Raw genomic sequence first — 23,884 nt, 5'->3', positions numbered from 1 at the left:
CACAAACTTTGATTAAAATCCTATTTGGAATTTTATCATTTATCACACACTGCTTCGGACATCAGCACTACAATTAGCAGCACAAGTATTTTACCACTGGAAAACCTATTAGAATGATTAATTCTGGTAGTATGTTGAAAAAATTTCCATTTTCCTACGTCCTCATTCCTTGTTATAATTTTGGAAAACTCTAGAAGGAGCATTGTACTAGATCTGGCTAGGTTGGAGTTAGCTATCCCCACAGCAGTCCATGCACTGCTGTGCTCTGCACTTGTAGCTAGGAAAACATGACACTGCATCAATGTTTTGGCTACTGTAGAGCAATGTAGGCACATCATTAAGGCTGCCTTCTCCAACCCACCACTTGCAAAAGTCACAAGGTTGGTGTGGGCAAGAGGTAGAGTGGACATTTCTAGGGCAACAGGCTCAAACTGAGATTCTGTACCATATAATGTCATGCTCAGCTATAAAAACTGAGTAAGGGGAAAGAGAAGAGGGAAACTCGTTATGAAAGTGTCTTTCCAACTGTACATATTCAGGCCCTGGTTCTCCATATGTCTGAACATTGCACGCTGATGGGAAGTAGAGAATAATTGTTTTTTTCTTCATTTCTGTAAAACCTTTGTTTTCTTTTCTTTACCTTTAATTAAATTGCTCCTTATCTTGACTCATGAGCCTTTTTTCATCATATTTTCTCCCCCTGTTTTTTGAGAAGGGAGAACAAGAACTGTTGTGCTAGAGCTTAGCTGTTTGTGTGAAACTACCACAAGCACTTAAATACAAGAAGGAAAGATGAAAGACAAGAGGACTATAACACATTAGAAAGAGAATAGAAGACAAAAAAGGGTTATTTTGCCACATTTTCAGATCCCTGGTGAAAGTGTTTAGATTTTTAAAAGCAGTTTTTGTAAGTACTTCTGGCAGGCCAGAGCTAAAAAGAATTCTCAAAAAGCAGAACTTGAATGAGTTCTTCACATTCACTGCATGGATGGAGTAAGAAAACTATAATCAGATCATTTTACGTAAGAATCAGAATTCTATTCATCATAATATTGGAAAACACAGTTTAAAAATGCTAAGGTTTTAGCACTTTGAGTGCTAAAATTAGAGAAAATCAGTAACACAATATTGAATTAGTCATAATGTAGCCATAGAACTTGGAAAAAACAATACTGGGGCATACTTAATTGGAAAGGCATTGTGTTCCACCTCAAGCTGACACTGGCCAGAAAAAAAACTGATTACTTATTACAAATTTCAGTTCTCATTATTTGGATAATGCATCTGGTTCAACAGAATTTTGTACTGGAAATGGCTTTGGGCAGACAGAATATGAAATTCCAGCTTGACAAGCTTTCATTAATATTTGTGTGAATTAAGTGTAACTCAGAATCACTAAAAACAGCTAACGAATGATAATTTTAACATGAAGGTCTTCCTGTCACATTTAAATAACATTTTTTATCTAATGTCTTCTCACACAACAACATAAATATCAGCCTTAAATCAAGACTATCATCATACTATTCATACAAATATCCAGCCAAGTTTAGACACACTTACATTTTTCCTTACTGCTGTTACTGTTATGTAAAAAATCCCCATCAGAACGCATTGTAGGGAAATCATCTTCATCATCTTCTACCACTGAATTTGGGAGAGAGAGAATATGTTATTGGAGTAAAAAAGCTTTTCCAATTCTTCAGTAAGCAAGGAAGAACTAGGAGCATCTTCATGGCTAAGCAGTATTTATTTTTTTTTCCCTATAATAAAGACCAGCCATGACCCCCCTCCTTTTTTTTTTTTTTTTTTTTTTTTTTTTACCATTGAAGACCACAACCAACAGTTCCAATAGCAATAGCAAGGAACTATTAGGAGACTAACATTTGCTCAGTATCCAAATTTAGTATTCTGTTTTATGGGACGATGAAAGTTCTTTGTTATGACTGAATAAGCAGGGAGTCACAATTCAGCTCTTCTATGCTACAGACTTTGCAAAAAAGTGGAATCGTTCTTACCTACTCTTCTTACTACCAAAAGAGTCAGAGTGCTAGAACAAACTCAGGGATAAATAAAAATGCCTCAGGGAAGTGTATGGGTATGACAACTAGCTGTGCAATGAGAAAAACAATTCAGATACATAGACATCCTCATCTGGGTCTACTTGGATCTCAAGTGTGCACTCAAGTGGTCTAATGTTTTTAGCTCCAACAAATATGTATCAGGAGTACACACTATGTCAGTATATTTGCCCTTAGGAAAGAATATATTGTTCCTATCAATTCAAATTAATAAACTATTGTTTTTTCAAAGTAATGGTAAGAGACGCAGAGGTAAGCTAACTTGACTTCATCTTATAGAGGTATAAAAATTATTGTTGTATAACATCAAGTGCTTAGAAGATCATTTATTTCAGTAAGGTTGACAGCTATGGGTCAGGATCAAAGTTAAGCAGCTTTCTATGGGAATCCAGCTTCTGCAGTGCAAATAGTTAACATTACCGAAGCAGAAATATCTAGGATTGATTACTATATTAAAGAGCAAATTTGGGACACCCATTTTCCTTTTGTGTGACATCAGATGCTAAAGGAACTATTTCAATGGCTATTTTTTACTGTCTAACAAGATAAATTCTACGGAGTTCAGTGTTTTGAATTACAATTTTACCTTTATCTCTCTGGAGTTCATCTTTGGAAACAGCATCTGCACAGGCATCAAAGTATTTCTGTAATGTATCAACTTGTCTACACAAGATGTCTCTAAAGGTTTCCATCTCTGCAAGCTTCTCACGTAAGCTATGGCCCTTCTGAAAATAAGACAAGTGTTTCAAATGTTTCTACATACTCTGCAATAGTTTAATACCTAAATAAAAAAAATGGATCTCTGTGGCTATGATGAACAAATCTTTTAGATACATCAAAGATATTTTAGACATCAGTAGTTACAAAATACTGTTAGAACAATATGATTCCAAAAATCGTATACAAGTTCATTTTGTTCTTGGATCTCGACTTTTCCTCTCCACTGCACCTGCTAATTTACAGCACTGAACAAAAGCTTATTAAAAACACAGTTTTGCTTGCTCCCAGGTTTGCAGCTATGTGCCTGAAAACAACCATAGAATATCCTGATTTAGAAGGGACCCATAAGGATCATCAAGTCCAACTCCTGGCACCGCACAGGTCTACCCAAAAGTTTCGACCATGTGACTCAGTGCGCAGTCCAATTGCTTCTCAAATTCAGACAGGCTTGGTGCAGTGACTGCTTCACTGGGGAGCCTGTTCCAGTGTGCGACCGCCCTCTTGGCGAAGAGCCTCCTCCTGATGTCCAGTCTAAACATCCCCTGCCTCAGCATTCCCGCGGGTCCTATCACTGGTGATTATGGAGAATAGGTCACCTCCCTCTCCATTCCCCCTCGCAAGGGAGTTTTAGACCGCAATGAGGTCCCCCCTCAGCCTCCTCTTCTCCAGGCTGAACAGGCCCAGTGACCTCAGCCACTCCTCATATGTCTTAAGCTCCAGTTTAAGACTTCTGTTCTAATCTTTATTCCCCTTTCTTGTGTTGCTCCTGTTCTGCTATCAAGTACAGCCCACTCAAGTTGAAACGTTAAACAATTATACATATGGAAGAGAGAAAGACATAATTTAATCTATTTGTATTAATAATCATATTTGTTAATTCACAGAATCAGTATTCCCTTTCATTTAGAAGCCCTTATATTATTAAGAGTACAACAGGAAACGTTAATGAATCCTCCCATTAGACTTCTCTTGCCATTGGAAGACAATCCTGTAGTTTAAAAGGGACAACTGCACAGAGGCACATGAAAGTTTCTTTTATGATCCATTAATCATTACATGTGTAATTATTAACATTAACAGTAAACCAAAGACTTGGTATTTTTTCCTCTAGTTTTGTGAATGAATCTTCACATAACTTTTATTTCCCTTTGCTGAAGTGTTGTATTAACACACCAACACTAAGAAAACATTACTCACTAACCTTGAACGAAGAGGTGGATGTTGCAGAGTATCCACTTGCTCCAGAAACAAGAGACACCATGGAGCCATGGCGGCGTAAGCTTGACTCTGATCCATAGCCAGATTCAGTCTAAAAAACACAAATCACATAAAAACTAGAGTGGTGAGCCTTTTAATAAGGGGAAAAACCATGAAAACAAGATTAAAATAATTTCTTCTAAAACCAGACCATTTGTTTCTTGCTAGGATGCAACAGGGTTTTACAAAAGTTATTCCTGCAAGTTTAGGATGTTGATCTAGCATCTATGAAGTTAATATGAATCTTTTTTTTTTTTTTTTTCATAATGATCTGAAAAAGCACTAGTTATCTACAGCCTGTTATGTGCCCCCCAAAAGAGCAAGAAGACATATATATAAGTGTTCAAAAGGACAACGTTTCTATTCCTTTGGTATCTGCATTCTCTACCAAGGAATTTTCTTCTACATGGCATTCAAAACCCTACAGTACTCTACAATTAACTGGGGGATTAGCATGGTTCAGTTTGAAGACAATCAACAGCTTCAGTAAATCCTTCCAATCACTGAAATAGTGCCTTTTATTTTTAAAAGAAACAAAATAGATACCACAGAAAAACTGATAATTACTGTTAATAATTTCTTTCTCCAGGCTTCTTCAGCAATACTTTATACTAGACTGAAATTATTTTTAACAACAACAACAAAACATAAAACAAAGTGAGATACTGAAAACAAATGAAGATAACAGTAAATAATTAAATTTTGCAAAAAAAAAAAAAAAAAAGCTGTATGTTTAATAAAATAGCATGGAAAAGTTATAAAAATCTTAAGTTTGATGAATTCCCTTACAAATAAAACTAGATATTAACCACCTGAAAGACAAATATTTCCCTACACATTAATGTAAGTGGCCAGAAAAAAATGAAAAAAGTAAGAAAAATGATACTTCAGATACTAACATCTGAAATGCTGTTTTTAATTTGATCAAGTGGATATTGACAACATTGTGAAGGACCTTTGACAGGTTTAAGGAATTACGTGGTAGCAGAGAAATCCTGAAGGGATGAGTAGACACGGATACCAAGTGAATAACATGGAATAAGAAGCAAAAATAAAATTTAGCTGTTGTACTTTTTAATGGAAAAATTGTAAGCTGCTTTGAAAAGTGAGGAAAGTGCTGATAACTGAAGATACAAAGGAATATACAGAGTATTAAAAACAGAGAGTAAGGACAACGTATTTTTGAAGTGTTTGAAACAAGATTTGGATAATATTGTGATGTATGGGACAACGTATGTATACTTGGGTTACAAAGGAGCAGTGAGAGAAACAGTTTTCCAGAAATGAAGGTATGACTGGAGAGAAATGCGAGTCTCAGAGCTGTTAACATAATACTTGAACAAACATGACTACACAAGATTATTCAGCAAGAACAAGCAAGAAAGATCCAAGGGTCTGTGTCTATCCAGCCTGTTTAAAAAATTATGCAGAAGACAAGAAAGAATTGAGGAAACAAAATAGATTTTAAAAGAAACAGGATGAGTATCAAAAGTAGAAGCTGAAAAATTAGTATGAGTAAGAAATACAAGAGCAGTTAGAAAGAGGTAGCCTAGAAGTTTTGCTGAAAGATTAACTGATTAACGTACATAATACTTGCAATAAAAGAAATACAAGCACTTGTAAATTTGAAATATTTAATAAAGCATATCAAGTTTATTGCCTAATTTCAGAAAAATATAGCAAAATACTAAAACCTGAAACAGCAGAAACAGAAGTTTATGTTTAATGACAGCTTTGAGCCAAACGAAAGAATACAAGAATCAGTTTCCTTATTCTGTCACACTAAGTATGTCACACTTATTCTGTCACACTAAGTAACATACCCTGTTTAGTCATGTTAAATATAACGCAGTTAAAGCTATTTTATATTGAGTATGTATCCCAGAAATCCTAGCTATAAAAGTATAACAACAAAAGTGCTAAAGGCTTCTATTTTCATAATTGTACTATTTGCTTTAAAGCATGTCTCAAATATCTATTGGCTTAGACATTTTGTTAAGAACATTCACACTGGATACGTAGGGTTTTTTTGTTTGTTTTTAAGAATATCAGTCAAAGTGTTGAGGGGTACACTTGGCTTTAGTAATGTATTTGGGACACTGGACCACATCTGTAATTGCAATGCACTTGGTGTTATGGTGCAAAGATTATAGCTTAGTTCACTGGGTTTACTTAGTTCACTTAAGTACAAAAGTAATCAAATAATAAAGCTTTGATTAGTTTTCTTAAAATATTCAAGAGCTTTTTTTTTTTTTTTTTTTTTAATAACGGAGAAATCCTCCAAAGACTGGACAAGTGAAAACAAAACAGGTAAGAGGATAAAAATAAAAACCACAAGGGTTTTAGGCATATTTTTTCTCTTCAGAAGCATTTAATGAGTAAAAACCTCAAGAGAGCATTTTATAGAATTGGAAAATCTTAAGATATTTGTTAATATTGCCTTTAAATGCAAATTGAAACAGAATTTCACTGTTCTACTGTAAATTTCAGTGTTTACTTAATCATACACTATGTATATTAAGATGATTTTGAATGCATTCTTACTACTGTCAGTTTGACAGCAGGGACTCATCCTGTTAAAGTTGTACAAACAAAATAAGGTAAAATTTTTCATTTCAATAATATACATTTAAAAATTAATCTGTTACTGAAGTTGTATTAAAAATATCCAGTGTATTAGTCAGAACATTTTAGCTAAGAACAGCAGATGTATTCTGAATGTTTTTTCCTTTAAAGCGAGCAAGACATGTTTGCAAAAAATGGGATTTACGCTTAAGTGATATTTCTGAACGTCCACATCTGAAGATTTACTCAAGGTCACAATACTACCATAGAACACAGAAGAAAATACATAAACTCAGAAGTAGAAAACCTTGTGACTTAAGTTCTCACCCTGTGACTTACATTGACTTAAATCATTTTCTTCCTACATTACCATTTTAGTCAATGCTTTTTTGGTTTAGCTCACAAAATAAAAGCTGAGGGTGAGAAAACCTCCCCATATAAATACTAAGCTTGATTTTTTTTAAAGGTACCTTTTCAGCAGTACATTTGACAGTCATGTGTGCTTGTGATTAAACAGTTTATCCATGCTTTAGAATTGTACACAAGACAGTGACCTATCAGCTTGCAAACCCTGCCAATAAGAAAACTGCTATATAAAAACATTTAGGCAGTTTTAACTCTTCGCAACCATGAAGCAAGCCCAGCAGACTGAACAACAGCATAACACAAATCTGAAGCATCTGCATTTATAGATCATGTTCACAAAACACAAATGTTTTATGTTTTAATAGCCACAGGGAAAGAGAACACAAGAATACTTATTTACAAGGAGAAACAGAAAATAAGTATTGCTTTATAACAGACACAGAAACAAATCACTCAGCTCACAGCAGACACATGCAAGCATCTTAACAGAAACAATGAAAGCATGCACCATGCAAAGCCCCACCATTCTACTACCGCAACATCTAAATGAGAGCAGGTCACTGCCGCATTTATGTCTCGCAAAGCAGATCATCATTAACTATTCACTGTAGAAATATTCAATTACATTGAGAAGAGGAATCTTGACACAAGCTTCTTCTGTTTACACAATTTTTCATTTCCCAGAATAAAAACTGGAACGTGGGTAGAGTTCATATGACAGAACTAACAGTCTCTGCTCAAAACCAAAAATAACTCAGAAGTTGTATCAATACACAGCATCAAGCACTAATGCTAAATTATCATGCTCAGTATATAGATACAGTTCTTTGAAATTCCATGCATACATCATAGCTTCAAAGATACACTCAAAGCTGGCATTTGTTAGTACACTGCAACAGCTTCAGCTTTCTAAGATGCTGCATGAAATCCAGTAATCCTTTCAAAACGCTTTTTCTTTATGACAGATGAGAGCAAAGAGCCACATGATACGAAGCTTCATGTGATTCTTTACCGGAGCAGGTGCTAGTATCAGCAACAACGCAGTATGTCAGAAAAGCTGCTTTCAGTAAAATCATTAAGTATTCACAGAATCATACTGCAGACTTCCATTATGGCTCACACAGATCCACCAGTTAAGGATTTCCTAAAGTGGGTCAGTAATCCTCTAGAATAAAGCAGACTTGCTGGAGAGCTCCTCCACTTTAAAAAAAAAAAAAAAAAATCAAATAAAGCAAATTATTCTCCCATGTCTTCAAGAATTATTTTGATTGTGTCTTGATTTAATGCCTGTCAAATGCTTCACTGTGTTTGTCCACCAAGGCAGATATTTTCTGTTAGCATTATAAATTATTTATTATTTTACATAACACAAGCAGCAGGCAGCTCCTCCCTCTAAACATAAGGCTTACACTAGGAGGTGATGAAACAGACATTAGGATACAACAGACATTAGGATCACATTTTCTGCAGTATTTGCGAAAAAGCCTAAACAAACAAGCAAAGATCAAGCAACAGTAACTTACAAAAAAAAAAAAGTGTAGAAGAAAACAAGTAAAGATATAAATGAAAGAGCTGGAGACTAAGCAGGTGTCTACCAAACCCCTGATTTTATTCCAAGGGTGATTTTTAGACTAGCTGCAAGTATTTCAGCATGCATTTAAAGAAAGGGTATTGCTATTTAACCCAAGGAAGGATTATGTGGGAATGGCTGCAGATAAGAACACTAACACTCCAAGCAGGGCACTTTGAGATGCATTTCTGCATATTGAAGATAAATTAGTAATTAACATACATCTGTAGGTCTGCTTTATCAATTGTTCTACAGGCTCTGCCAATGGAATTCTAACACTTTGAAAGCAAGGCAGATATTAAACAGTGGGAAGGCAGAGACAGGAATTTCACAATCCAGGTAGGAGCCTCTGGAGGATGGTTACCCTGCCTACAGCCCTCCCAAGCACAGTGCAGGAGACTACTTAGAAAAGTAAAAAGGTAAAAGTGTTCTAACATGAACTTTCTTCACGACTGCAAAAGCAGGTAAAGAAATGTAGACATGTTTTCCTCCCATAGTGATAAACATTGCAATTCTGCAGTAAATAAGCATACTACATGCTCAAGAGGAAACAGGAATTCTGAGATGAAAATTAAGCATAAGACAACCAATAAAATAGAGATTATAGCAATACAGCATTAAGATAATCATAACTGCTATACCACTCAATCTACCAACATCCTTTGGATCTTTACTTCTCAAACTCCAAATACTTTTGTTAAGTCACCATATACTGCCTATGGATGACAAGTATCTTTAAGACCTGCATAAGTTAGACTGATGTACAAGTCAGTAAGTGCTGGAACAACCTACTGCTTTCTAAAGGAAGGGAAAGGACAAAACAGTAGTACCTATACACAAAGCATTGTAGAGAGGAGAACAAAGGCTGACAAAGATGCAACCAAAAGGTGATTATCTGGTCTTTGACAATCTTTATCCATGTAGTTCATACCTATGACTAATTGCGTGGATGCATACTGTTTTTCCATGAGTTCTGTTAACAGACAATTTGCACAGGAAGACTATTCACCAAATATTATTCAACAGCTTAAAATGCTGAGATTCCAGACCAGATGAATAGGGAGGAGCAGGCACTCCAAACAGAGAAGAACAGACAGGATACTGAGGAGGACAACACCCTGGAGCCTACAACTGCTTCCCTCTGTATACTAATGTGGTAGTATAACTAAAGCAGCTTGTACTGCCGAGCCACCACGTTATAACAGGAAAGGACACAGACTGCTTTTGATCCTCTTTGTAAATCTGGGCTGTCAGGAGATACAAGATTTGTAGAGTTAAATAAGAACCAGAAATCTCTATTCTGCTATTAAACACCATCACAAAAAGCACTGATGTTCTGGCCTAGGCTCTCAGTGTACTAAAAAAAAAATGCTTTATTTGTTTTAAAAGCTAGAAGGAATAGTCAGGTTTCAAAGAAAAAGTTAAATTTAAGTACATATGGATGTATCTTGGCTTAACGACAGCACATGCACACAGCTGTGCCTTTAAAAGCAACAAGGGTTCTGATCCTAATAGGAAAAGCTTCTTAATAGTTACCTAATAGCTAAATTATACACACTAGCTGCATGCAGCATTATTACATCACTGTTACGTATAAAATCCAAAAGGGAGTGCCGTCAGAGAAGATCCCCGAGCACTAGCAGCAGGCCGGTGAGCCGGGAAGGCAGGAGGCAGCCCAGCGCTGGAGCCCCCGAGCCGGCCTCCGGGTGCTCGCCCGCGAAGCGCCCGCTAGGCGGAGGGAGAGCCGGCGCGGCGCGGGGACGGCGCTCGGCAGCAAGCGAGAGCGACGCTACACGCTGTTTCTGGAAGCTACAGATAGCGAGATAACGTCTCTTCTCCCTCAAGGTGGCAGGGTAGAAATTACTGCCTCTGACTCCATTTTTTAACATATTTAAGGTAGTGAAGTGTTAACATCATCTCTGCACAGAAGTGGAAGAACAAGCCTGCAGTCTATGTTATGCTTAAGAATCTTGTGCTACAGTCTGTGCCCGTGACCGCTCACTTGATATCTGATTAAACAGCTTTTTCCAACTTTGCTAAGAAAGTTACAAGTCGGAGCAAGTTTCAGAGGTGGAGTTGAGAAGTCTACCCTTTGCACTTTCAACAGAAACTTCTACATCAAGAAACCCCAGAATACAAAATACAGCAGCCTCCTTCAATCTGGGTGAAGGCTACACAGGGACTAACTGTGCAAGTGATATTACTTGTCCAGAGGACACTTTTTTTTTTTTTTTTTAAAGTCCTCATTTTCATCAGGTCTCAAAGCTTTACAGAAACACAGAAATCTAGTGATAAGCATACAACTCACCAGGCTTATCAATACACAGATAAGCCATCAAACGCTTCTGGAAGAAAATCATTAAATGTTATTCACCTACTTCAGCAAACTGTTACCTTGTCACTGCCACACAGATTTTCCTTCTACTCAACTCCTCAGATATTAACCTTGCCATCAGAACAGAAATCTCTAATAAATGCCTGGCATACCCCAGAGTATGCAATAGACACCAAGCACTGGAGGATGAAGAAAGTTGGATTTGTCAAAGATTGATAAGTCCATCTGAAGTCTGAAAGAGGATTCAGGAAAAAAGTGACCCTACTCCTAAAGGAAAACTATAAGAACGTATTCAGTTTAAATTGCAATTTTACTACAGTAATCTGTGAAAAGGTGGGATAAATATTGTAAACATAGCTTGTTTTGCATCTCAAACCATTAAACTTAGCATGTTTTCCTTAGTTTTCAAAACGTATTCCTTATTCTTCCCATTTCCTTTTTGCTATAGTCCTTGTTTTTATCAGATCTCAACACCCACTTCCCTCAGAACTCCCCAAATACCAAAGAAGGCTTATTGCACCAATTACAGAGTTGAACAAAAAATGTTATATGAACTAAAGGACTCCTCAGGATATGCATCGTTTTCTTATGGTCCTGACATAACTTCAGATTCCTGAAGCTGGCCAGGGTACAAGCTGCATAAAAATAGTCTATTTATGTCAAAATTATCTTTTAGAAATGATGCCCTGTCTGGTTGAAAAGCTCTTTATGTACACACAATTCTAAAATTTCCAGCCATAAATCAATTTGCCAAAATAAAGACTCTTAAACACAAACTAACTAGGCAGTAATTCTGTCAGATTTTTTTTTTTTTTTTCCAGAAGATTAATATTTTGGATGGAAAATAGCAATGATAAAGTTCTGACAGAATAATTGTATCAACAAAACAGAGCAGTTCTACATAACAAGCATAAATGAGTTTGTAATGTAAGGAACACTTGCAAGAACTTAAGTCAAACACACTGTATACAATAGTTACACGTTGACATTTTAAAAATGTCAAGGAAAACATGAACTGTTTTACAAATACTAGCACTACTTGATTCTATAATTCTAGCGTTAGTGTGGGGGCCAATACTAATAAAAACAATGCTAAAGTGAACACTTCAAATATTTAGACCTAACACCTAGTCTAAGATACAGAAAGGCAAAACCACGTATATAGTGCAAGTCTCACCTCAGGAGGCTAAAAACACTTTAGAAATAAATTTAGTTTCTGCTAGGTAAGAGCTCTGCACAATTAAACTTCAAGTAAAGGGCACATTTGGATATCTAAAAGGATAAAAACTCCCATATTTGAAAGCTAGTTGCACCACCAGCCTGAAGCATGAGAGTACATATTCCCATTACAAAATATCACGATAAACTCTCTTCTAACAGGTTGGGCTGGACGAATTATGTTTCCACACACCCCACATTAATTCAGGGTGAGTTTATTTAACATACCAGAATTTGAAGAGACACCAGCTTAATTAACCTCAAGTCGGCATCCTTTGTGACCACTAGGGGGAACTAGCGAAAAGGGAACAGACACGTCTAAAGGTTACTATTGGTCAAAGCCCAACAGTAACCCTTACCCTGTTTCTGCTTCAGTCCCTGTGCATATAAACCTCCTTTTCTTGGCAGACAATTAAGAACAGAGCACTTTTACCTTTAGCCCTTATAATTACATTTGAAACACATTGCTACATAAAGTTTTCTGCACAGGACGCAAGAAGTAACAACGACATCTACTGCTAATAGAACGGCAATAAATTAGAAGTTGCACAAAATATGTTGAAAGAGATTAACAAAATTATTCTGAAGTCATGTCTCCTGATTAGTGAGTTCAAAACAATGAATCAACAGGGTAATTTCCAGTTAAGATTGTCCAGAGTCATTAGCACAGAACTAAGCACTTTGATGAATATTTGGACACAGATTTCTTAAAGTTTCATCTAACTGTTAGTACTGAAGCTTAGTATACCCTTAAAAAAAGAAGGCTTTATATGTGACACGCAGAAAACAGGACACCTCTGTCTCAAGTACCCACATCCAAGTAGAAGATTTCCATTCATTTTCAACTGCTCTACCATTAGTCTGCAGCTGTCAAACAGCTCGCTGTGAAAATGAGCTTTATACACAAGCCATAGGAACAGGCACAGGATGTCTTCATGTACAGAGTATGCATTAAGTAGGTTCTCACCAAACTAGTTTTCCCTGTATGTATATGCACTTTGAAAAGCAACAGAAGAAACAGAGTTCTGGTTAAACCCTTCCAAACCATAAAAAGTCATGCAGTAGTGATACAGAAATACTTCATTTGGAATAACTCATTTATTCCATTCATAACACAAACTTAAGCAGGCTTATAAATGTCTGTAGGACTGTTTTATGCAGTGCAACTCCCAGAACTCTAGTCTTTGATAGAATTTAAAATAAATTAAAATAAAAAAATAGTTTAAAATGTTATCTTCCTTTACACTCAATGTCAGTAAACATATCAGTAAAAATATTAAATTCAACTTTATCTGCCAATACAAAAACACCCCCCACACTATCATTACTCATTCATGTGAAAAGAAAGACTGCTTTTATTTGCTGAAAGCCAACACCCTCTGTGCAAGACAATAGCGAAAACAACTTCAAGCACAGCACAGGTCTCTACAGTTAGCTGACCTACCCTACCCTTGAAGGAAAACTTGGGAACTGGTGGAAAAAACAGCTTACAAGAGGTTGCTTCTATTGCAAAGATGATGGACCAAAGGATTTAGGTATCAAAATGGTCTGGACTTGGAAAATGAATATTATCACACATTTTATTCCAGATTGTAATACTATCAATCACTGTTTGTGCATTAAGCATGTGCCACCTTTCCTCACAGAATGGTTGAGGCAGGAAGGGACCTCCAGTGATGATCTAGTTCAACGCCCCTTGCTCAAGCAGGATCACCTAGAGCGTGTTACAGAGGATTGCATCCAAGCGGGTTTTGAGCATCTCCAAAGAAACAGAGATCTTGTACTTATTGCTTTCCAGAGGGGTAAAAAAGTGTGAACAAGACAAAAACAGTGTTTGAATACAAGCATAGAAAGCCAACCACTGTAAGCATCAACTAGAAAGCACCATACTGCTGATAAAAACAAGCAGTTCAGTAGCCTGTAACTCCATCTTCTCCTAGTAACTAAACTGTAACTGAACTGTCTCATTTCATTACAGCACCACTGTGGACTTTCTGCAAGAACTTGTGCCTTAACTGCACTAGAATAGAGCACTCCTTAAAGGGAAGTGGTCATATTCTTGCTGCTATCTGCTTCAAATTCCAACATGTTAAAAGTTAACCACTCCATTGCTAAGCAAGGAGAGGGAGACTCCAACCTGATGGTGGGTGAGCAAGGTCTTCCCTGCTCATTCTGCAGGGCAGTAACAAATTGCATCATGTAAGAGGGTCTTCACACTTAGATCTGCACATCAGACCATTCAGGCACAATAAAGTATCAGCCACAAAAAGGGCAGAGAAGTGAAACTACGGTGTTCCCATCCAAAAGCACTTAACTCAAAGATGCTCCACAGACCAAGACAGTAAAATAAAACTTTGCAGACTGTCTGTGCCTACGTATCATAGAAGAAAAGACCTTTCTTCAAAGACCTTAAAGTGAGACAATACAGATCAATAAGCCTGGCAAACCTTTCTAGGCAGGTGACACACAAGTTCTGTTTCGAATTGCAGCCTGAGGTCACATATTGCAGACTTCCTTTTAATGTGGCCAAGCCCAAATACATAATGGAGCATGGTTTTAGTCCAGGTGAACACGGAAACACCTGTCTACTCACATGGATACTCCAGAAACAGAAGCTATATATGACTGGTATTGCCAGTTGAACACTGATGTAAAGTTATTAAAGAAATTAGTTAGCAGCCATGACAGCTTTTTCTCAAGACTTAGAACAACTAGCCCAGTAAGCCTCTGAAGATCCATTAGATACCAATGTACAAACCTTAAGTCCCCTGTGTTGCTTGATTAGATTATGGTAAAAGTAATTTAATTTGCTGTTTATCTTTGCACTTTCTTTTTACATTTCAAACTGGTGGGTTTATCTAGCACAGATTTTCTCCAACCTACCTAATACCACACAACACATGAAACAGATATTTGATTTCCTGCTTAACCTCAGCATAGCCTACTTGGTGTAGGTATAAACAAGAATGGAAATAAGTAGAAACTGCACCTTAGAACACTGCAGGAGTAAAGTAGAACTTGAAGGAGACCAAGTTAAAACAGATCTTTTGCAAGTTTGAGGCAATAGAACTTCAGTATCTATTAAAAAAAACAGCATAATTTTGAGAAAGGAATGGGGAGTCCTTTCAATTTGAAGTAGAATATGACATGAACAAGGAAGATTGATTTAACTGCTATATAAGAAATATGGATTTATCACAGAGTCAGAATAACTGAGGTTGCAAGGGTTATCTACTCCCACCTTCTACTCAGAGCAAGTCCAATTAGACATCCAAGTCTCCACCCTACAAGGAAGTATTCCTCAGAGAATTACAGTATCTACTCTTAAAGCCAAAGTGATTGTTATGAAACATAACTGGAACACACAGGCAAAGATCGGGTTGGTCAAAGTGAAACAATCTGCATTGTTTATAATTAATCAAGTGTGTTAGTCTGGAATTGACTGTAAGCTTTAGTCAAGCTTTAAGGAGTTTCAACTGTAACTACTTATTGATAAAGCTGTAACTTACAGCTGCTGTTGGAAGTCAGACCCAAGAGTGACAAAAGTGTGCCAAGAGAGGCAGAGAACAATTTTTTTCCTTTCCTAAAAGGGAAGTTTCAACAGTTTGGAACTGACAGCATTTAGGTTTGCTGCAGCATATGCTTATGTAGTCAGCTGAAACTGCTGATTCACCTTTCCCTAGAGTCTTCTTTCAGGAAACATACAATGACCAGCAGCAAGTCCACTTTGCAAATTTAGTAACATTAAAACACATGACATTGCTTGTCATTTAAGAGCTCCTGCTGAAACCTATGCTAAAATAATGCAATGTGTAAGACATAGCCAAACTTAGTTTTCCTCCTTGAAAGAGTATAGCTGAATCAAGTCTAAAGAAAGACTTCTGTTATCTCTAAGTAAAGGATTAAACACTTGAGCAGTACATCTCATCTTCCCCTGAGAGCATGGCTTCACAACATCTACAGGTTTCACTATTAGTGTCATGCCATACACCCGAGCAAATAGGATGTGTCATCTTACCAGTCTTGGCTATACTTGCTTACTTAAGCTAGCAATTTCAAGGTAATAAAGTCTTCACAAGTTATTTCAGACCATGGGAGTGCAAGAAAGAGGGATGGACATCTCGCTTCCCTTTCCTGCCAAACCCCAGTATATTGTTAAGCTTGTGTTCATACCAATCAATATATTTGACGTTAATATTAAACTCCTAGTATTTAAAAACATCCCTTCTTCCTCCCCCACTTAAAATAGCTATTATCAAGATACCTGAATTCTGATTCCTCTGCAGTGAGTCCATTCAGCTAGATGATACTACAGAGACCAAATATTTCCAAGAATTATGTTTGCACAAAAGCAAAAAAAAAAATCTTTTCTTCCACAACATAAATTGTATTAGAATTACAATAAAAGTTTCCTATTAGGGCTAAGCAGACACTGCATTTAACAAGCAGAAGATGCCAAGCTTGCCATGCTTTTTAAAAGAATTTCCCTTTTCAAAGTCTCCCCCACTATTTTAAGCTCATGTTAGCTCTGGCAGCTATTTTTTTTTTTTTTTTGGAAGGGGCAATGGAGAAGGAGGGGTGACAAAAGAAGCAAAAAGCTACAGAAGATTTGTTTCAAAGTTCCCTCTGTTGAATGTTACTGAATACATATCATTGCTACTTGCGCACCCCACCCATGCGGCTGAGCAGCATCAACATACCCTATAGCTAGGGTGTAACTCTGGTCTGCTATTATCAACCCAAGGAGTTTTGCTTTAATCAAAGCACGCTGCTCACTAACACCCTTTACAAAGTCTGTTTAGAAAGAAAAAGACTGAATTTGGTAGATGGAGACATACAGAGAATCTAACTTTCTTCTATTACATTGTTAACACACAGTACAGTTTGAGCTGATGAGTAATAGAGTAAACAGCACACATCTCTATTTGGCAAGTGTCAACTTTTAACTGTTTCTTACTCACTAATTCCACACTGCATCCCTGTACTTTCTGTTCTTGATACCAAGAAGAGCACTTCCCCTGACTTGAAAGTGCACTTACTAAAGTTAAGTCTGACAGAGGTTTCTGCCTGAAAACAGTATCGTTCATTGAGACTACACAGAAAAGTGCTGCTGCTGCTGCCAGAGGGCTCAACTCATGCTGTTTGTGCCATTATACCAGTTATAGACACTTGCATTCCCCTTATTCCTGTAAAATTAAAGTATACACTATCAATATTATTTACCACAGCTATTTTTGCAAAATGAGTCAATAACACTTCTGAGTTTACCAGTAGAGTAAAACTTGTTTATAGAAATACTCCCACTTGTTTATAGAAATCAGATTGGCTATTTACTGCATGGCCAGCTGCATGGTTGGTGCAGTAGCTTTGCTTAGTTTCAGTTACCTCAAGCATTAGAGGTAGCACCACAGTTACTTTAACCATGCACATCACCTGTCATTAAATAACATTGCAGAAATATTGACTGACATGCTCCTAACAGCTTAGCAGCAGTATCACAGCCTTTACTGCTATCTGATATCAAGTTAGCACTTCCAAAAGTGTTTTCTTCCACACGGTATTGCACCTGTGAGGCAATCTTTCACCTACTTGCATTTTGGCCTGTACTTTTCAGGCATTCTTTAGACATTCCTCCAAGCATTTCAGAACACCCTGGTTCAAAGTTATCTGGCTATACTTTAACCTTTAGTACATTTGTATCTTCAGTCAATTCATGTATTTAGCTAATTCAATGGAATGATAGGAGTTAAAGCATCTCAAGTAAGTTCACTACTGATTGGAGGCAGGTGGTTGAGAGAAGGAGAGTTAAAGACCTCTGCTAAGATTATGAAGACTACCTGTTAATGCTCAGACAAGATGAGGAGAAAACTTTAATTAGAAACATATGGCAGACAGATTGCTGCTTTAGTGGATACAAAGATTTAAGATAATCTTAAATCCTCATATACATACAGCTTCAGACTCAGATAAGGAGCTCCCATAAGAATAGCATACAAGCTCAGCTATCAACCATAATACTAAGTGATGCAGTCTTTCAAGAGCCAGCCAGTCTCCATTCTCACCATTCTTTAGAAAGTATTAGATTAACTAGCATAATTGCTTAAGAAACTGTACCCAAGCAGCACGAAGATTTGTTTCTGGAATGAAGTGAAAATCCAAGACAGCAGAGTTGGAAAGACTTAATGTAATGAAACAACAATGAATTCATAACACCTGTGTTCACTGGAGAACATAAAGTTACAATTACTTGTTTACAGGAAATACTATGCTGCACAAATACTGCACAAGTAACAATATGTGCTTCTAGAGATTAATTGAATTTAGTAGTTCACAATCTGAAGAAACAAAAAAAAAATCATGGTGTTGTGAAATAGGATAGTCTACAAGACCCACAAGGCAATCCTACTTTCTATTCAACATCTAAGATCCTCAATAAGGAGTCTTGTTTTGGTGCTGTACCTCAAAGAAGGTGAGCCCGCAGTTTAGAGGAGAACCATACAAGGCAAAGCTGTAAAACATGTTCATGTGAAGAATAACTGAGGAAAGGGTCACTGTTTAGTCCAACAGAAAAGGCAAGAAGTTGTAGTTGCTACAAAGACGAAGGAAGTGATCTCTTTTTCAGAATTACTGTGAATAGGACTGTAAAGGAGAACTCAGAACAGATGAAGATGCCAGCAAAGAAGGAATCCTAACAGTACAAACTCACTCAAATTATTCTGTGACCCCTCACTGTTAAAACAAGTAACTGTCTAACTTATTATCACACATAGCATCTAATATTATCATGTAAGCTATGACCATCCTTAAGGGAGGAATTAGGACTAATTTAACAACCCTTCACGAGTTCCCTTCAATTTATTTTCTCTTCTGGTACTATACCCATCAAAGCTCACTGAAGAACAACAAAGAAAAGACAGTATTCACAGCTAAAGGACTGATACACTGCAGAAGCTAAACAAGGTACTTCCATGTGAGATGGCTACATCTTTCTCCTGTGTGTTTCCCACTTCAGTCTGAGATTCAGATCAAAATCTAAATAAGCAAGCTTATTCAAAGCTCAGAAGTTCAGAGTTCAGAAGACTACTCTTGGACTTAACTTTTTGTTTAGCTATCAGGGAGTGTTATTGCAAATTTGACTTTGTTGGGAGATGTCAAATGTGAATGCACAAGAATGTAAATTAGATCATTTATGTCAACATATGACTGTGACAGATCAGCAGCAAGAGCAGATCTAAGTTACTATGTCAGATTCAAAAACAATTCATGGTTTCCTAGTTTCAAATCAGGAAGAGTTTTTGCAACGTATATTTCTGCATATATCTGTACTACTCACCAGTGACTTGCCTACACGTTTAAGTCTTTTAATGAGATAAAAGAACTTTTTATGGCTTAACACACTTGAATGCTTTTCTCCAGGATTCTCTCAGGCAAGTTTGACTGCTACTGCAAGTTACTGCCTCACATGAGGAAATCCTCATGTCAAGTGAGGCACTTGCTCCTAAACCAGCATGCCAAACCTTGAGTTTTTACTATTTCAGAAAGATCCCAACAAGCTTAGCTAGATTTAATTAACTACACCTGCATTAAGTGACCAGTGAGAGATTACACATAGATCATCAATAAACAACTATGTTAGGAATATTATATTCTTGGCACCAGCTTATTGTTATTAAATTTGTAATTTAGATGTTCTTTTTTATGCTTGCAGTTAGAGAATTTGTGATCATCTATTATACAAACTGAAAACCACAGGTAACCACACCAAGAATTAGTATGTGAACCCTGAATATTTTAACAATGTGAAGCAAACAAACTGCATTCTAGTAGTACTGAGAAGACTACAATCTCCCAGGTAGACCATGATCTATATAATTTAGCTGGCTTTTCCTTCTGTGCCAACATTTACCTTATTTCATATGGTCTTTCAGAATTACAGCCATCTGTACATTTGCACGAGTTCCTTTTCACTCCAGTATCTTGCATACTGTATGAATGAACTCTATTAGAACTAGCTGTAAAGCATTACAGAAACTAATATGCTATCCTACACAATCATCAGCAAAGAGAAAAATTCAGACTGTTGATGTGCTGCAGAGCAACAGAACGTGGCAATTCAATTCAGTTTGAAAGAAAATATTTAGCTGTCACTGAAACTACTTGAGATCTGATTTGTTCCAACATTTGGGCTGAAAATGTCAGAAAAAAGGGCCTCATCACCACTTTTGTACAATCATCATTATGAACCTGAGAAATGAAGGTGAGGTTAAACATCCCTACTTACTTCCATACCTCCTATTCCTTCCTTCACCTGCACTGTTGCTTTGATTTAGGCCAGTCTTACTTTTAACTGTTATTGAGAAACTTGTGTTAAGATGAAACATCAAAAAATGAACAATTAGGAAGCCACATTCTTTCTCCTCTTCAGACCTCAGCAGCTACTACTGATGAAGCAAATGTCTGAAAAAAAAACACATCACTGAAACACCTAAACTCCAGGAGAGGAAGTAGATTGAGAAATGGCAACAGACACTGTTTCTGACCCCTCCTCACCCTATGACATGTCTGAAAATACACTCTTGACATGTTTATTTTAAAAATAATCAAGAATGCATTTATAACTAGTATTCACTGATCAACATTAGAAGAGATACAGTTTGCTAGAAATGACTTGACAGCAATTCACTAAGCTCACTAAGAAGCAGTTAAGGGTCAAAACATTAGTGCAGACTGCTGTAGATCTTTTGCAGTGTTTCTGCATACATGTAAGTATAATTTATGTGTTTACGTGGGCTATATATTTCAATGGCTCCATAAAGACCTGCCAAATAGCAAAATGAAATGTATTGTACAAAACTATCTACTGATGGCAGAAGTATCTGCTTCTCATTCAACTTCAATTTTTAAAAGAAGTTTGTTATAGCAGTATGATTAATAATATATTTTTTGTACATATAACATTCCTCTTTTGCATGTACTTTCCTATTTATTCTGAACAATCTTACTCATATAAGTTTATCTCCAGACATGCAACAGATTTGGAGTTATTTATTTCCATGTCTTTACTGGCATTATCATTAAATTAGTTCAGTCTTGGGGCAGAACTAGAGATGTAAAAAAAAGGAGAAGACGACTGTCTTGGCAAAATTTCATAGGATTTCATTAGTTGAGGAGTGCTATGAACAACTTAAAGATGTAGTTCCGTTCTACATTCTTCATTTCCTGTTGATATTCTGAGTTCTACTTTCACAAAATTAAACTTAATGACATTAGTTTCTGACTAGATGAACAGGCCAGAAAATTCTTGCTGTGGCATCCACTGGTAATAAAACAAAATAGTATGAGCGATAGCATTTTTCAGTATCTTCATATAGTTAACAAAAATCATTTTATACATCAATATTTACACAGTATTCAAACAAAAGCTCTACTTAATATTGTTAACATGAAAATTTAAGTAGCTACATGAATGGAGGGACAGGCAGAAGCATTTGGGACTCAGTCTGAGGCTGAAACATTCTAATTACAGAAAAAGATAGGAAATTGAGATATTCTGGATGCTTATCATCAAGACGGAAGTGAAACGTGATACTTAGACATACGTATAAGACTACTTGGCCTACTCAAAAAGAATGCTGAAGTTAATTTTAAGAAATGCTTTAATATCATACCTCAGTATTTTAGCTGGTATCCTTCTCACTTTACCCAGAAGCTCATTTGTAGCATGAATTGATTTAAGCAATCTGACATTAGGGTATCTTTTTAGATTTGGAACAATTTTCATGGTTCGAGAGTCCTCCTTTAATTTAACAAAATAATCCAAAAATATTCTTAAAGATACTTCAAGTGCAAAACATTATGGTGATCTATTTTTAGCCATTGGGAGTTTGCCTTTATATGGTGTTGTACTAGACTGTCAGAAGTCCACCTCTGCCCCTTGTCCTCTCCTCAGGAACCTACCTGTTGGCTTTTCCACTTCACCATTACAACTAGAATTAATGGTAATATTTTTTCAATGCCTAACAGCATATTCACATTGACAAGGCAAAAGACAACATGTGGATGACCTTAAGAGTGAAATTAACTACTCTTAATACTTTGTGAATAAGGAAACTCTCAACTTTTTTTTTCTAGGTTATATGGAAAAGACGACCACGTTATGTGGTTAACAAACATTCTGTGAAAGTTTCAAGCTGACTTTTTTTTTCCCCCCACTGTAGTATTCAAAAGTGCCTTATTAATTGCCATTGATATTGGCCTGTTTAAAGTTTGTTTTCTAAGTGAATTTATTAACTAGAATCCAAATTCAGGAATGAGTAATTTCAAAACTATTTTTTTTATTATTTTTTTTTCTAGTTTACTTGTCTGGAAATTAATCAACTTTTATTAAAGGAACTAAATCAACTGTTTGAATACTTCTGCCAAAGTTTAATTTTATTAGCCTGTCAAATCCCATTTTTTATATCTTTGTCTTACCTAGACCAGTATTTAAAAACAAAAGAGATGTAAAGTCTTACTGAGTTTCTTTTGACAACTGGCAGTTGTAGTATATTAAGAATTTCACAAGATTAGGATTATTTAACAAGCTAAACTTATTACAAGCAATTTGTGGGGAAAAACTGCTTAAAAAAAGCTACTAAATTCTACTCATCCTGATTTTTCTGTACAGCGCTATTCTACATCGCTGACTTCTCTCAATGCCTAAACAGCAGCATAAACAAATGAATTAATAACTCTCTCATCAAGGTAGGCACTTTGATGCCTTTCACAGAAACGCATGCCTCCTGCTCTAGATATAGATACCTTGTATATCATCAGTTCAGAATGAAAAAGGGAGGCTATCTACTCCTCACGTGCCAAAACCACTGTATATATATGTGGAGTATGTCTTCCAGGTATGACACAAATACAGTAATTTTAAAAAGTTCAACAAGACTTGAAAACATATTTCAGTTTGATAAACACAAGATTTTGAAAATGCAGATCAAAACAGTGTCAGTTTATTTTGTTAAACAATCACAAAGTCAGTAACAAACACATGCAGAAGCTGTGTGGAAAAATTAAAACTAAGATGCAAAAAAAAAAAAAAGAAACCCAAGCTGATGCAGAGTTGCTCACGAAACATTCATTTCTAAAAATTCTTGCAGTTCTCTGAGTGTTCAACTCAGATGTTAAATGAATGTCATGAAAACATTATCTGAATTTCAAGACTTCAGGAGAACATCTAAGTTGATTTGCTCAAAATGGGTTAATTTATTCAGGTTGTTCTCAGTGTACTGCAATTCACACCTCCCCACTCCCATATTTATACCTTTGGAAGTAATGCAAATTAATAAGGTAGAATATTAAGTCTACTAGTACAGAGGATAAAGAACGAAGATGTTGGGGAAGTTCAGTATGTGGAAAAGAAACACCTTCCACTTCAATGAAAAAGTAAGTCTTACTTGGTTATTCACACTATAGAATAGATACCGTTTACTTGCTTGAGGTTGCATGCACTCTCCATGTTCTCTACATGTAAACCTAGATGTTTTCTCACCGCATAGCCCTAACATTTCTCTAATCTCAGGTTAGAAATTCTATATTCTGTCTTCAAACAGCCATACAGACTTGGAGTCAGTCCTTGAGTTTATTATTTAAGAGAGCAACTTCTCAAAAACATCAGTACCTTCGTGCTCATGCAACACTTTTTTTTTTTTTAAAAAAAAAAAAAAAACAACACACCAGGGAACTAAAGAAACTAAGTCTGCTCTTGAGTTCTTTGGCAATACATAT

General features: G+C 36.3%; 1 protein-coding gene across 3 annotated transcripts in view; it reads right to left on the bottom strand.

Annotated features, from left to right (window-relative positions):
- The window catches only part of CERT1 (ceramide transporter 1), an 80,620-nt gene that overhangs the window by 27,814 nt on the left and 28,922 nt on the right, over positions 1 to 23,884 (bottom strand). For 2 of the 3 annotated variants that reach the window (XM_035309579.1, XM_035309580.1), the window contains exons 4-6: positions 4,003 to 4,110; positions 2,668 to 2,806; positions 1,564 to 1,647 (exon numbers count right to left, since the gene is read on the bottom strand). In XM_035309579.1, the coding sequence (XP_035165470.1) occupies positions 1,564 to 1,647; positions 2,668 to 2,806; positions 4,003 to 4,110 (331 nt within the window). Of the gene's footprint in view, positions 1 to 1,563; positions 1,648 to 2,667; positions 2,807 to 4,002; positions 4,111 to 7,512; positions 7,597 to 23,884 lie in introns of those variants that run through there. The other variant, XM_035309581.1, reaches the window with a different exon arrangement.

Source organism: Oxyura jamaicensis, chromosome Z (assembly GCF_011077185.1).
Source record: "Oxyura jamaicensis isolate SHBP4307 breed ruddy duck chromosome Z, BPBGC_Ojam_1.0, whole genome shotgun sequence".
Classification (NCBI taxonomy): domain Eukaryota; kingdom Metazoa; phylum Chordata; class Aves; order Anseriformes; family Anatidae; genus Oxyura; species Oxyura jamaicensis.
Note: the sequence above shows the minus strand (reverse complement) of the source record. Positions and strands in the feature narration are given on the sequence as shown.